This window comes from Chiloscyllium plagiosum, chromosome 32 (genome assembly GCF_004010195.1).
Source record: "Chiloscyllium plagiosum isolate BGI_BamShark_2017 chromosome 32, ASM401019v2, whole genome shotgun sequence".
NCBI lineage: Eukaryota > Metazoa > Chordata > Chondrichthyes > Orectolobiformes > Hemiscylliidae > Chiloscyllium > Chiloscyllium plagiosum.
This window is the reverse complement of record NC_057741.1, coordinates 23,507,990-23,523,793: the sequence shown is the minus strand read 5'-3', so window position 1 is coordinate 23,523,793 and position 15,804 is coordinate 23,507,990. Positions and strand designations below refer to the sequence as shown.

The 15,804-nt window shown below is 42.7% G+C and overlaps 2 protein-coding genes across 5 annotated transcripts in view; one reads left to right on the top strand and one right to left on the bottom strand.

Moving 5' to 3' along the window:
• The window catches only part of LOC122539417 (limbin-like), a 173,184-nt gene extending 160,749 nt beyond the window's left edge, over positions 1 to 12,435 (bottom strand). The window contains exons 1-2 of the mRNA XM_043674234.1: positions 11,801 to 12,435; positions 11,013 to 11,088 (exon numbers count right to left, since the gene is read on the bottom strand). Coding sequence (XP_043530169.1) covers positions 11,013 to 11,088; positions 11,801 to 12,157 — 433 coding nt within the window. The 5' untranslated portion in view covers positions 12,158 to 12,435. The remainder of the gene's footprint in view (positions 1 to 11,012; positions 11,089 to 11,800) is intronic.
• Positions 12,436 to 12,591: 156 nt separating this feature from the next.
• LOC122539418 (ellis-van Creveld syndrome protein-like) overlaps positions 12,592 to 15,804 on the top strand; it is a 48,397-nt gene continuing 45,184 nt past the window's right edge. For 2 of the 4 annotated variants that reach the window (XR_006309075.1, XR_006309074.1), the window contains exons 1-2: positions 12,592 to 13,219; positions 13,360 to 13,479. Coding sequence is in view for 2 of the 4 variants with exons in the window: in XM_043674236.1 (XP_043530171.1) it covers positions 13,034 to 13,219; positions 13,360 to 13,479 (306 nt within the window). In the remaining 2 variants the exon portion in view is untranslated. The remainder of the gene's footprint in view (positions 13,220 to 13,359; positions 13,480 to 15,804) is intronic. The other 2 variants (XM_043674236.1, XM_043674235.1) reach the window with 2 other exon arrangements.

Genomic DNA, 15,804 nt, shown 5'->3' with positions numbered 1-15,804 from the left:
CACGAGCCTTATCCTACCTACGTCTTCGTCAACTATTAGACCATTCAAGCATTCCTTCTATATCTGATTAGACCTTGCTCCCAACATTACATCTACCCTGTGTCCCATTCCTTTGCCAAATTAGTTTAAAACCTCCCCCACAGCAAACTCCCCAGCAAGGATATTGGACCCAGTCCAGTTTAGATGCAACCCGTCCAGCGTGTACAGGTCCCACCCTCCTGAGGGGTTGTCTCAGTAATCCAAAATTCTAAAGTCCTCCCTCCTTTAGTCATGTGTTCACGTGACCTATCATCCTATTCCTACACTCAGTAGTGCATAACACTTAATGTAATCTAGGCAATACAACCTTAGTAGATTTTGTCTTCAATCTATTACCTAATTCTCTTAATTCCTACTGCAGAACTTCATTTCCTATATTACCCATGTTGTTGATACTGACACATATCACGACTACTGGTTGTGTACCCTCCCCCATCGGAATGCCCTGCAGCCACTCTGTGACATCCCTGACCCTGGCACCAGTGAGGCAACATACCATTTCTGTCTCAGTTGTAGCTACAGAACTGCCTGTCAGTTCCCCTTACAATCGAGTCCCCTATCACAAAAGCTCTCCCAGTCTTGTTCCTCCAGTGTTGCGCAGCAGAGCCAACTATGGTCACCCAAACTTGACTGTCGCTGCTTTCCTGAGAGGCCATCCTGCCCAACTGATCCAATACAGACAGGCCTCCTGATTAGACAAGCAGGAGGCTGGAAGAACGCAGCAAGCCAGAGGGGACTCCAGATTAAACAAGCAGGAGGCTAGAAGAACACAGCAAGTCAGGCAGAATGAGGAGTTGGAGAAACCAACACTTTGGGTATTAACCTTTGTTCAGGACTAGATGTGGGAGGTAAAGGAAGCTACAGGTAAAGAGGTGGGGGTGTGCTGGGGAGAGTAGCAGAATGCTGAGGTCATGATAGGTGGACATATGTGGTGGGTACAACCTGGTTGGGCAGGAGGAGAGATGAATCTGGTTGGTAGCTGGAAGGAAGAGGTGATAGGTGGAATGGAAGGGAGGAGGCGGGGCGAAAAAAAAGGAGTCAGGGGATGGGTAGGAGGGTTATTTGAAATTAAAGAGCTCAATGTTAAGCCCTCCGGGCTGTAGGCAGTCCAGGCAGAAGATAATGTATTGTTCTTCTAATTTGTGGTCTGATTCACTGTGGCAATGGAGGAGGCTGAGGATGATATGTCGGAGAGAGAAAAGGAGAGAGAATTGAAATGGGTGGTGATTGGGAGGCCTGGCTGGCCATTTCAGGCTCGGCGAAATGTTCACCTAGTCTATGTTGGGTCTCACTGATGTACAGAAGAGCTCATCGAGAGCACCAGATGCAGTAGATGAGGTTGGACAAGATGCAAATGAAATTCTCTCTCACCTGGAAGGACTGTTTGGAGCCCTGAATGGAGGGGCGGGAGGTGGTGTACAGACAGGGATTGCATCTTTTACGGTTTATAGGGGGCCAAAACAAAAAAAGAGAGGTGATTAGTGGGGAGGGTGGTGCGAACAAAGGAGTGGTGAAGAGACCAATCCCTGTGGAAGACAGAGAGGGGTGGGTTGGGGAAGGTATTCTGGGTGGTGGGGTCTAGTTGGAGTTGGTGAACATTTTTGAGGATGATACGTTGGATGTGGTGGCTGGTGGGGTGGAAAGTGAGGACAAGGGGGACCCTGTCTTTGTTATGTTTGGGGAGGTTTTTAGAGCAGTGGAGTTTGGAATGAAGGAAGTGCAGTGGAGGTGTGTCTGGATGACAGAGGGGACAAAAAAAACATTGTTTGAAATAGGACAATTTCTTGGGAGTGGAATATCTCCTCACCAGAACAGATGCAACAGAGACAAAGGAACTGAACTCCTGCACTGCCTGCCTACACTTACTAATCTTCCTGGTGGTCACCCAATGCTTTTCTGCCTGTGTAGCCGTTGCTTGTGGTGTGATCAGCTCACTAAACATGTTCCATAACAAGACCATCCATAGCTCCAGATGCTCCATGCAGTCAATCAGAAGCTGCAGCTGAACACATTTCCTGTGTACATGGTCACCATGGAAACTGAAAGTGTCACAGATTTCCCACACAATCCACGGAGCTGAATTCTTCTGCCATCGTGAACCTGAACAACTACAGACAATAAACTAGGAACCAAATACCTAACCTTCTCCAAGACTCACCAAAGCTGATTTCTCTCTCTCATGTGATATCTCTCTCTCTATTCTTAAACTACAAACAACTAAAATAAAGGTCTTCACACGCTGTCTACATCCTGGTACTACTCACTCAGTTCCTAAAGCTGGTTCTAAAGCAGCCAATCTCTTGTCCTACGTCAATTTTTGAAGCCTGCTTGCTCAGTCACCAAAGTTGGTTCCAAAGCAGCCAAACCTCTTACCATATGTCACAGGAAGGCCCACATAAATCTGTTTTAGTGGCATTGGTTGAGGGTTAAATTAGAGCCAGAATATCAGGAAGAAACCCTTGTCCTTCTAATAGTGCCATGAGATCTTCCATGTCTACCTGAAAGGACATATGGAGCTTTGGTTTAACAGTGCTATGAGTTAGTGAGCGTAGGAATAGGAGGATAGAGTAGATGAATGTGTGGCTGAGGAGCTGGTGCAGGGGAGAAGGGTTCACATTTTTGGATTATTAGAAGTAACCTGAATAAGAAGGATGGATTGTACCTGAATTAGACAGGACTAATACACTGGCAGGGAGATTTGCTAGAGCTGCTCGGGAAGATTTAAACTAGTAAGATGGTGGTGGGGGTGGGGGGACCCAGTGAGATAGTGAGGAAAGAAATCAGTCCAAGATTGGTACAGTTGGGAAAAGGAGCAAGTCAAACAGTCAGGGCAGGCAGGAACAAACCAGAGAGCGAGGTAGGATTGATCAATTAAACTGCATTTATTTCAATGCAAGAGGCCTAACAGGGAAGGCAGATGAACTCAGGGCATGGGTAGGAACATGGGACTGGGATATCATAGCAATTACAGAGACATGGCTCAGGGATGGGCAGGACTGGCAGCTTAATGATCCAGGATACAAATACTATAGGAAGAATAGAAAGGAGGGCAAGAGAGGAGGGGTATGGTGTTTTTGATAAGGGACAGCATTACTGCTGTACGTAGGGAGGATATTCCTGGGAATATGTCCAGGGAAGTTATTTGGTTTGTACAGTAGACTCCCCCCCTCAATAGTCAGCAGGAAATTGAGAAACAAATTTGTATGGAGATCTCAGTTATCTGTAGGAAAAATAGGGTGATTATGGTAGGGGATTTTAAATTTCCAAACACAGACTGGGACTGCCATAGTATTAAGAGTTGAGATGGAATGGAATTTGTTAAGTGTGTACAAAAGCATTTTCTGATTTAGTATGTGGATGTACCTACTACAGAAGAGAGTACGGCCCTTCAAAGATCAGCAAGGCAACCTTTGTGTGGAGCCGCAGGAGATGGGGGAGATACTAAAGGAGTATTTTGCATCAATGTTTACTGTGGAGAAGGATATGGAAGATATAGAATATGTGGAAATAGATGGTTACATCTTGAAAAATGTCCATTTTACAGAGGTGGTGGTGATGGATGTCTTAAAACACATAAAAAGTTGGATAAATCCCAGGAGCTGATCAGGTGTACCCTTGAACTCTGTGGGAAGTGATTACTGGGCCCCTTGTTGAGATAGTTGTGTAATCGATAGTCATAGGTGAGGTGCCAGAAGGTTGGCTAACATGGTGCCACTATTTAGGAAAGGTGGTAAGGAAAAGTCAGGGAAATATAGACCGGTGAGCCTGATGTTGGTGGTGGGCAAGTTGTTGGAGGGAATCCTGAGGGACAGGAGTTACATGTATTTGGAAAGGCAAGGATAGTCAACATGGCTTTGGGCATGGGAAATCCTGTCTCACTAGCTTGACTGAGTTTTTTGAAGAAGTAATGAAGAGGATTGATGAGGGCAGAGCTGTGGACGTGATCTATGTGAACTTCAGTAAGGCATTCAACAAGGTTCCTTATGGTAGACAGGTTAGCAAAGTTATGTCTTGTGGAATACAGGGAAAACTGGGTATTTGGATACAGAACTGGCACGAAGGTAAAAGACAGAGGGCAGTGGTGGAGGGTTGCCTTTCAGATTGGAGGTCTGTGATCAGCAGTGTGCCACAATGATTGGTGCTGGGTCTACTGCTTTTCATCACTTACATAAATGATTTGGATGCGAAAGTAGGAGGTATAGTTAGTAAGTTTGCAGATGACACCAAAATTGGAGGTGTGGTACACCGTGAAGAAGGTTACCTCAGCGTACAATGGGATCTTGATCCAATGGGCCAGTAGGCCGAGGAGTGCCAGATGGAGCTTAATTTAGATAAATGTGAGGTACTGCATTTTGGAAAGGCAAATCAGGGCAGGACTAAAACACTTAATGCTAAGATCATGGGGCGTGTTGCTGAACAAAGCAATCTTGGAGTGCCGGTTCATAGTTCCTTTAACGTGAAATCGCAGGTAGATAGGACAGTGAAGAAGGCATTGGTATGTTATCCTTTATTGGTCAAAGCATTGATGTAGGAGTTGGGAAGTCACGTTGCGGTTGTACAAGATATTGGTTAGACCACTTTTGGAATATGGTGTGTAACTCTTGTCTCCCTCCTCTAGGAAGGATGTTGCAAAACTCGAAAGGGTTCAGAAAATATTTACAAGGATGTTGTCAGGGTTAAAGGATTTGAGGTATAGGGAGAGGCTGATTAGGCTCCCCGGAGCGTCAGAGGTTGAGGGGTGACCTTATAGAGGTTTATAAAATCATAGGAGGCATGGATAGGATGAATAGACAAAGTCTTATCCCTGGGGTGGGTAAGTCCAGAACTAGAGGGCATAGGTTTAGGGCGAGAGGGAAAAAATATAGAAGAGACTAAAGGGACAACTTTTTCATGCAGATGGTGGTGCATGTATGGAATGAGCTGCCACAGGAAGTGGTGGTGGGGTGTTGTGGCGGGGGGGGGGGGGGGTGCTGGTATAATTACAACATTTTGAAGACATCTGATTGGGTACATGAATAGGAAGGGTTTAGGGGGATATGGGCCAAGTGCTGACAAATGGGACTCGATTAGTTTAGAATATCTGATCGACATGGACATGTTGGACCAAGGGGTCTGTTTCTGTGCTGTTACATCTCTATGACTCTAATTTATTCAATAAAATGCAAATATAAAACATGAGGCATTCCTTCAGTACTACACCAAAGAGTCAGCCTTAATTTTGTTCTGTTACTAAATATAATGTCACCACTTACAGGCAAGATCAGGTAATATACAATAATGATAACTGCCAAACCAATTTGTTAGCATCAATTGAGTGGAAATGTAGGGCATTCCCCAATGGCTAGCATCCGTGCTGTTGGAAGAACCACTGGCAGAAAAATGTAGGGATTCTTCAAGAAAGAATAACATCGGAAACCTGAAGAATATTCATAATGATCTTATATAAAAGCAATTGAAGGAAGGCATGGGAAATCTAGGCTAGTTATTACGTACTTGCATTCATCTACTTGTCAACTGGACTTCGCTATGCAATGGTCAATATTAGAGGTTCACACATCATACGAATACCATTGCTTATTCATGACTTCTAACTTGCTTTCTGCTCCACCTCCAACAGTTTTGCTCAAAACATACCTTCTTCTCATCCTGGAGAATGGAATCCAGTTCAAATATTAGCAAGTTTTTTCTCTTTTCAGATACCGCTGGATTATTTGCATGTTTCCAAATATTTGCTTTCATAGAAACATTTTCAATTTTTTTATTCATTACTTAATTGAAAATGATCTTGATGTCGAGGTGAACTCAAGGATAAAACATTTGGTACCTCAAAGTGGATTTTCTCTGATTATTGCTGATCATTTTTGTACCGTTGAATTTAATGATAGCTGTGCATTATGGAAAATAGTTAACATTCTAATGTTGTTCTCAAGTGCAGAGAAATTCCCCACACTGAAGTCTACCATGATCATGCAAATACCTGTTTTACTGTATTTCATCTTCACATTGTATGGTCACCTAACATTTAAATCAATAAGAAAATGATTTTCTCTTTTATAATCATAATTATAGTACATATGATAAGTACTAAGGTTATTTCCTAAAACTAGTTCATTCTTGTGTGTATTGCAAATTAATGTTTAAGTGTAACACTACCTCATGGACACCTTAATAGCAATACATTGTTAATTGTGATATAATATCAAGATTAAGAATTGAAGGACTGAAGAACAGAATGAGCTGGTTCTGAGGCACAGAATTATTTTTATCATAGGTTACACAGGAACTGCTTTAACTTGTGCTTATTATTTTGGTTGCTTTGTAAGTTCAGTTTTCTGACATTTTAAAAAATATGTAATTAAAATATCTACAGTTTAAACAGACAACATTGTTCTGTGCTATGTATTTTGCCTCATGTACTGTGCTCTAATACTGTATGATATAGGCATGGGCTAGAGAGTTAGACTGAGGAAAAATGTGCACAGAGAAAGCTAAAACATTCAAATCTAGAGATGAGCAGTTGTTAAGGCTCATAAATTTCCAAAATAAAGAGTACTTTGTACTTTTAGATTAGATTAGACTTCTTGCAGTGTGGAAACAGGCTGTTCGGCCCAACAAGTCCACACCGACCCGCCGAAGCGTAACCCACCCATTCCCCTACATTTACCCCCTTACCTAACACACGGGCAATTTAGCATGGACAATTCACGTGACGTGCACATCTTTGGACTGTGGGAGGAAACCGGAGCACCCGGAGGAAACCCACGCAGACACGGGGAGAATGTGCAAACTCCACACAGTCAGTCGCCTGAGTCGGGAATTGAACCCAGGTCTCTGGCGCTGTGAGGCAGCAGTGCTAACCACTGTGCCACCGTGCCGCCCTAATTAAACACATTCAACTTCAAGTTCTTACTGTGAAGTATTTCATGTTTACTTGCACATGATTAACCTTTAAAATTGAATCTGTTTTCGGCTAATATGCTGCATTTAAAGGAAATTTGAATTCAAAACTGAATTTGAGGACTGTCTTTTACACACATTGACACTGAGACCTTATTTTCCATCAGGATCACTATGCAAAGAGAGTTGTTAATGAACCGTTTGGAGAGATTTAAAGAGCAGGCAAACGAATGGCTTTTGCTGAAATCTGATTACCATCATTTACAGTGTGACAACCTTTGACCCAGAAGCAGTCCTACAAAGAACACTTGGAATTTCTTTAAAATGTTTGTGGAATCTTTTTAAGAACTTTTGAGAAGGATTTTTTTTAAGAGATTGCATCGTTTTAAACTGGATGTGTTTATTGCAGTCACAACATTATTACGAGACTTACTGCATACGTGTATTTGTGAGTCAGTAGCAGAGAAGCAATCTCTGACTTTATTATTTGCAATGACACAGATATTCTAAATTAAATTGAGATACAAACAGAAACCTGGATTAAAGGGTAAATTTAGACATAACAATTTCAGAATTGATAGTTTCCTCACAACGTTCTGTTCATCTGTTAGATACTATTCACAAATTTATTGTCAGAAAAATATGTTGTTTCTATTATCAGACAATTTTGTAGATGCTCTCCAATGGATTGATTTGGTAGATATATATTAAATAAAATAGTACTACATTCTTTAAAAAATCACTATTCAGTGTGGGGGGTTGAGGCCATGCACGGACCTTCTATAGATTCATTTTGCTACCCCCTGGTTTTGAAAGTCAGTCAGTTACTAACCAAGGGAAAACATATTATCCCCACAGCCATAATACACTGTGGTGGTGTTAACAAGGACAGAATGGGACTTCCTCCCGTCAGTGGGAGGAGATCCTTCCCAGAGGACCTGCTGGCCAATCTGATTAACCAATAACTCCAAGCAGACATACATCAGGCTTTTATTAATCTTAGACCTGGGTAACTGGTGACATTAGAAGGGAGTGTCCAACCCTCTTAGTGAGATAGATGGATTGGTTTTAAAATACAGGCAGGGAAGCAGGAAAGGACATGCTATCTTCTGGAATGCTGCACAAAGGGTTCTGACTGACGCTCATTCTTTCTCTTTTTTTAAAATAGCTTTCAACAAGCTTAATTAACCCATAATTATTTGTTTAAATATGCCTGAGGTGTACCAAATTTGGCAAATATCCACATAACTGCATTTTTTATGGGAAACATCTTGGGTTTGGTTGGAAGATGGTCGGTTATCCAGCAAACCTATTTAATCTGTAGTCGCTTGCCAAAATTTCCAGCCCCATGATTATGCTTAAGAACTCCATCACCTACCAATTAAACTGGCCAGTGATTGGTTTCACAAAGCCTTTCCAAACATTCTTCAAAAGACTGTGGCTTAAAATTGTAATCACTGTTTCTAGCTTGTATATCTCCAATATGGAGAGGAACAGTGTGGAAGAAGAGGGATCTTGGTGTGCAGGTACATAGATCCCTTAAAATGGCCACCCAAATGGACAGGGTTGTTAAGAAAGCATATGGTGTTTTGGCTTTCATTAACAAGGTGATTGAGTTTAAGAGTCATGTGATCTTGTTGCAGCTCAACAAAACTTTGGTTAGACCGCACTTGGAATACTGTGTCCGGTTCTGGTCGCCCTATTATAGGAAAGTGCGTTGCCAGCAGCAGTTATGGAAGCAAGGTCATTGGGGACATTTAAGAGACTGCTGGACATGTGTATGGTCACAGAAATTTGAGGGTGCATACATGAGGATCAATGGTCGGCATAACATTGTGGGCTGAAGGGCCTGTTCTGTGCTGTACTGTTCTATGTTCTAATATGTTGAAAGCTCAGCAGTATATATGCCAATAATAAGGTAAAAATGTGAAATGAGTTTGGATACCCTGCAGCCTTTTGCATGCCAGTGGTGCTCCTGCTATCAAGTGGATAGACATCAGGATTGGTTGCATGTATGTTGGTGGCTACAGTACAGTCATGTGTGCATTTGCAATTATACCTGATGCATTTCTCGTCAGCAACAGCAATTAGTGTTGTAATTTTTGTAGGTAAATGGAAATTCCTGCCCATGTGGTCGTTGATCGGTGTGCACTACCAAAAGAAGGAAATTAATATACGAGAGCTATAAAAAAGCCAAGCTGGCTGACACAAAGAAACACTGGAGTCTGAATGCAATCAGATACAGATACAGGAACTCTTGGAGACATTTGCTAAGCAGGCTAGATTCTAGAATGGTATATGACTTGTTCAGAGATGGCAAAGATTTGTGTATTTTTACCAGATGCTGCAAAACCATGAACCCTCTAAATTCTCTGATTTGAATGGAGATTTTCAGAGTGCTCCAGGCATACAGAAATTGCCCAACAGAACATTCAATTTCCTGGACAGTTTCTTCAGAGCATGCTATGTTTGGCATTCCATTGGTCCCATGTGTAACTCCCATCTACATTGGAATAATGACTGTCTGACCAAACTATCCACTGTAAATAACATTAACACCAATGTTAATGTAGATATTCATTATTGATTGAGATTATTGTTTTAATATTTTGATCAAACTATGATACTTGACCTTCTGTATTGTCCCAGTCTATCTGATGTCCCTCTTCATCTGTGTGTGACATGAAGTCGACTGGGACAATACATCCATCCTGGGACAGTCTAAACAAGACACACAGAGGAATTCCTGGAGGCCTGGCATTCAAAATGGAACTCCATTAACAAACATACTGAACCCCATTTACCAACCTCTCAGACAGAACCGGAAATTTTCTCACCCACCACAACAAACCGAGACAGATAAATAGCAAGCGGTACAGGACACCAATGCTACACTTGGGGCTCACTGATGATGTTACCTAGCAGGGTGACAAAACATCAGAGAACAAAACTACCAGCTCAGTGAGCAAACTTACAATGTGAGAGAAAGGCGGGCTCTACCTCCCAATTCCCCACCCACCCTGTCCCATGACTACTACCTGCCCCAAGTGTAACAGAGCCTGTGGTAGTTGCATTGTTCTGTACTGCCACCGAGAGTGGAAGTGAGTCATCCTTGTCTGTGAGGGACCGCCAATTAAAATTTCTTTTCTGTCATAATTTTGACATATTCAATGACTGAATATCAATGCAATGCTATAATGATGTTTAATCTTATGTTTATAGTTTGAGAGTGTGAATTACTTCCTTTACATTTAAAAAAAAATATTCTACAATTACAGCTAGATTCTGCTGGCCCTTGGCAAAACAAAAATCTGCAACCAGAGTCACAGGTAGATAGGATACTGAAGAAAGCATTTGGTATGTTTTCCTTTATTGGTCAGAGCACTGAATATAGGAGTTGGGAGGTTCTTTTGCGGCTGTACAGGATATTGGTTAGGCCACTTTTGGAATATTGCGTGCAATTCTGGTCTCTATCCTATCGGAAGGATGTTGTGAAACTTGAAAGGGTTCAGAGAAGATTTGCAAGGATGTTGCCAAGGTTGAGCTGTAGGGGGAGGCTGAATAGGCTGGGACTGTTTTCCCTGGAGCATCAGAGGCTGAGGGGTGGCCTTAGAGAGGTTTATAATATAATGAGGGTTTTGGATAGAGTACATAGACAAGGCCTTTTTCCTGGGGTGGGTGAGTCCAGAACTAGATGTTAAAGGTTTATGGTGAGGGGAAAAATTTAGAAGGGACCAAAGGGGCAACTTTTTATCGCAGACAGGGGCATGTGTATGGAATGTGTTACCAAAGGAAGTGGTGGGGCTGGTACAATTACAAAATTTAAAAGGCATCTGGATGGATATATCAATAGGAAGTGTTTTGAGGGATATGGGCCAAGTGCTGACAAATGGGATAGATTAGGACAGGATATCTGATCGGCGTGGATGAGTTGGACCGAAGGGTCTGTTTCCGTGCTGTACATCTCTATGACTCTAACTCCATCACATTTAGAATCAATTTACAATTATGTACAAAGGGGATGGCTAAGTAAGTGACATGAAATGCAGAAACATTAAGGAAAGAGATCCACGTACCTGAATGAGTGTTTGCAGTGTCATACAATATGAAATCTGAGGAACCTGTCTTCAGTCTGTGCTGTAGTGATGAGTCCTGATCTCCCAAACATTTCAAAATTAAAAGTAATAATATTAAAAATCATTTAGTAGTTCAGCATTTGTATAATGCTGAGAAAAGACATATTTTGTCAAAGCTTTATATCTTACATTCATCATGACAATTTGCCAGGATACCAGTTTAAGAACAAAATGAGCATTTGTACTGTAGGGGAGGAGAGTGCCGATTAGTTGGTTAGTAAATATTTTACTTGATTGTGCTTTCCAAATGCACAAAGTTGTTAACAAAATAAAGCTCATCGGTTGGTCTCGGTTATATTAGTGGGCTGAAATATCTCAATATGGGTCAAGTAAGACAAGAGACATAAAGCAAACTAGTGCGATACTAAAATCTGAAACAAACGTATAGAGTGCTGGAGAAACTCAGCAGGTGTGGCAACATCTCTGGAGGGGATAGAGAGAGCCAGGCAGAGTTAACGTTTCAAAGATTCAGACCGGACTGAAAGCGTTATGACTCGAAACGTTAACTGTTTCTCTCTCCACAGATGCTGCCAGATCTCCTGAATTTCTCCAGGATTTCAAATAATTGTGGGCCAACATGAGCACCGAGTTCTACCTCTCAACATTATAATAAAAGTTCTTACAATATTAAGTTAAAGATTGAGAATTAACGTTGATGCAAAAGTATCAAGACAATTAGCATTCACTTGGAAAATAGATCACTTCCATTCTCTAAACTCCGCACTCACGTATGCAACAGCATCGCCACCTTTCCAAACCAAATCTGGACTGTGCCCACAAACAGCTGCCAAGTGGTGAATGGGCACCTCCAGAGATTTCCTGTAGGCACATTCAAGGGACCCGCTCGGCCAATCCATCGAACTTGTTGCAACTCGAAATTCTTTCCCAGTTCTCAATCTCACTCGCCACTGCAACGTGTAAATGTTGATCAAGGGGTGCAGGGCATTTGCGGATTCGTGACTAGGCACAATGCGAATAAACGCAGTGAACAGGACGAGAGAGATGCCGAATCTGACTGCAGAATGACATGTTACAAATGGGGGACCCTGGGCAATCCACATCATAAAGATCCAGAGATTCCTCATGCAAACAGTACAACAGCTCACAGAAGTGGATAAAGCATTGCTCTGCTGTTGATTAGATGGGAATAGGTGTGCTGCAGATATGCTCCATCACAGTCTCACACACTAGCCAGCATGACTGCAGACAGAGAAGCTGTACTGTTCAGTGAGAGAGACCAATCTGTCCATCATTGTCCTGCCAGCGTCCCAGTTCCAGCGCTCAGAGCCCCTGCCATTGTCCCAGGGAAGATAATGTCCCACCCTCATGCCCCACTCCGATAGGCCGGATGGTCAAAATCCACATTCTGATTGGACAACTCTGCCGCCTTCTGTGTGGCTAACTCAACCTTCAATCCAGCTGCCGCACGAGGCATGCCGGTACCTGTAGTTCAGGAGCGTGATTGTCTCCGGGTTTCTCCACTGGGTGTGTGCCGGGAAGAACTACAATGTCCATCATTCACCGCCGCCCCTGCGATTGGCCTGTGCTGAGAGTTGGGAGAAAGTTTGAGCTAAGTTGGTAAAACTTTCTTCTTTGCCATGAAGGGCTGAAATCTCTTTCATCTCCCGAATTTTTTTTAAAAAGGGGAGCGAGAGGGAGAGAAGGAATAAATTCATTTTCAAGCGAAGTTTCTAATTAAACACAACTGGGGAGAACAATCCTATTTTCCAAATAACATTCCCATTTTGAAAGGACGGTTGCCAGGAGCGCAGAAAAAAACAAGACCACCCAGGAAGCTCTATTACGTGGATTTCACTCTAAAACACAATAATCTGCGGGGGAGGAATAAACATTGGCGTCTCAAAACGTTCTACCTTATTTCCCTCGCAATGTTTGCAGATGGCAAAGATGTCTTGAGAGTGTTTGCTGTTTGCGATGGAGAGATTGTTCGTGTTATTTGAATGGCAGCCAGGAGCAGTCCTTCACTGGCCTCCTGTTCAGGCCGAGCCGGATTGACTATCCCTTCCAGTCAGTTGCAGGTTAATCCCGCTGTCCTGGCAATCGCTGTGGTGCTGGGCTTTGGCTTGGGGATCGCTTCTGCAGTCCTGCTTTATATATTTGTGCTGGAAGCAGCCTTGCAAAGGAAGGTAAACTGCTCTGATTGATCAATGTGCCTTTCAACACAGGGAGGATCTGCATCTTGAAATGCACCACCATTTACTGTCATATATGAATCCAGGAGGAGGAACAGTTTGCATATTTGTTACAAATCTTATTTATTTTTCAGGAGCCTTGTTCAAGTGGAACTGATGATGATTCCTGTTCTGAATATTCCGATGACAGCCAGAGTTTCAAAAGCAATGAGGATGAAAGAAGAGCTAAACGTGGAGCTTCCCCTTATTATGAAGTGGGTGACACTTGTTTTCTCTTGTCCTGTGTTGCTCTAGAGAGGGATTCATCAGTTTTATAGCAGCAATCTGATCATCGAATGGTTCTGTTTAGTTATTGATCATCTCAAAGAGAAGCAGAAAAGTGATTAAATTCCACCCACTATCAGTAGTGATAACTCCGAGAGACAGCCATCACCTTAGACACAGAATAATATATTGGACATCACTTATGAACCAACCCAACATACAACTCATCAGGGCAGTACAGGAGATCTGCTAATACATAACAGTTACATACCTTTTCCATCCCATATGTCCCCTAGATGCCCAGTGCTGAAATTGTGCTGTGCACGAGGAAGACTTATTCCATTCTCTTCACCTGAACTATGCACTTTACAGAGTCATAGAGATGTACAGCATGGAAACAGACTCTTTGATCCAACTCGTCCATGCCCACTAGATATGCTAAATTAATCTAGTTTCATTTGCCAGCACTTGGCACATATCCTTCTAAACCTTCCTATTCATATACCCATCCAGATGTCTTTTAAATGTTGCAATTGTACCAACCTCCACCACCTCCTCTGGCAGCTTATTCCATAAACGCACCACCCACTGCATGAAAAAGTTGCCCCTTAGTTCCCTTTTAAATCTTTCCCCTCTCGCCTCAAACCTATGCCCTCTAGTTCTGGACTCCCACGTCCCAGGGAAAAGACTTTGTCTATTTACGGAAACAGACTTAATGTTTCAAGTCTGTATGACTCTTCTTCAGATCTCATGAAGAACTCTTGAAGAAGTTATACTAGCCTCGAAACATCTCTCTCTTCACAGATACTGCCAGACCTGTTGATTCTTTTTCCCAGAATTCTCTGCAGTTGCTTTAGAATTCTTCCATGATGGCCCAGGGACCTGAAGCCAGATGATAAGCTAAGGGGGAGCAGGATCATTTTAAGTAGATTTGTCTTCTCTCGGCTATAGAAAGTTTCAACATGAGGCCCACTGAAATTTAAAAGCACAGAATTCCAAGTTTTTGTTAGGCCAGGATTTTACGGGTTATGGAACCAAAGCAGGTCGATAAAGTTAAGTTTGTCACATATGTAATAGGAGCAGGGGTAGACCAAATAAGTAGACCCTTGAGTGTGCTCAGTCATTCATAACGCTGGCTGATTTTTTGCCTCAGATCCATTCTTGCAATTTCTGTCAATCTCCCTTGTTTCTCTAAGAGACTAAACATTTATCCATTTCACTCCGAATTATACCCAATGATAGACAATTTCAAAGATTCACATCCCCTACTTGAAGAACTTTCTCCTTTCTCAGTCCAAATTCTGAGACTCTTTTATTCCCCCATCCTCTAGATTCCCCAATCAGGAACGACACCTTTCAGTATCTGCTGTATGAAGCCTTTTCAGAATCTTGCCTATCTCAATGATTGTTCTTACAGTGTTGTTTGCAGCATGCCTATTCAACAGTGTTACAACTCCAGTGCTGGGCTTTCACCTTCCATAGGCACAAGGCAGCATGGTGGCTCAGTGCGCCAGGGATCTGGGTTCATCAGATTAGTTGGATTGGGTGTGCAAAATAGCCCAGAGTGTCCCGACTAAGTGGATTAGCTATGGGAAATGCAGGGTTACAGGAATAGGGTAGGAGGATGGGTCTGGGTGGCTGCTCTTTGGACTGGATGGTGTGGACACGATGGGCTGAATGGCCTGCCTCCACACTGTAGGAATTCTATAATTCATTGTGGGGAAACCTTCAAAATTCTGAAGGTGGTTTAGACACTAAAGATATGGTGCAGTGGATCTCAATTTCCATTTCCCCTTTCCTATGTCTGTATTCTTAGTGTTCAGAGGCAACCAAGAAGAAAAACATATTGATGTGGTTCTGTTCGCCGAGCTGGGAATTTGTGTTGCAGACATTTCGTCCCCTGTCTAGGTGACATCCTCGGTGCTTGGGAGCCTCCTGTGAAGCGCTTCTGTGATGTTTCCGCCGGCATTTATTGTGTTTTGAATCTGCCGCTTCCGGTTCAGTTCCAGCTGTCCGCTGCAGTGGTCGGTATATTGGGTCCAGGTCGATATGCTTATTGATTGAATCTGTGGATGAGTGCCATGCCTCTAGGAATTGCCTGCCTGTTCTCTGTTTGGCTTGTCCTATAATAGTAGTGTTGTCCCAGTCGAATTCATGTTGCTTGTCATCTGCGTGTGTGGCTACTAAGGATAGCTGGTTGTGTCGCTTCGTGGCTAGTTGGTGTTCATGGATGCGGATCGTTAGCTGTCTTCCTGTTTGTCCTAATCCCATGCAAGGACTGCACAAAACACGACATAGGACAAACAGGAAGACAG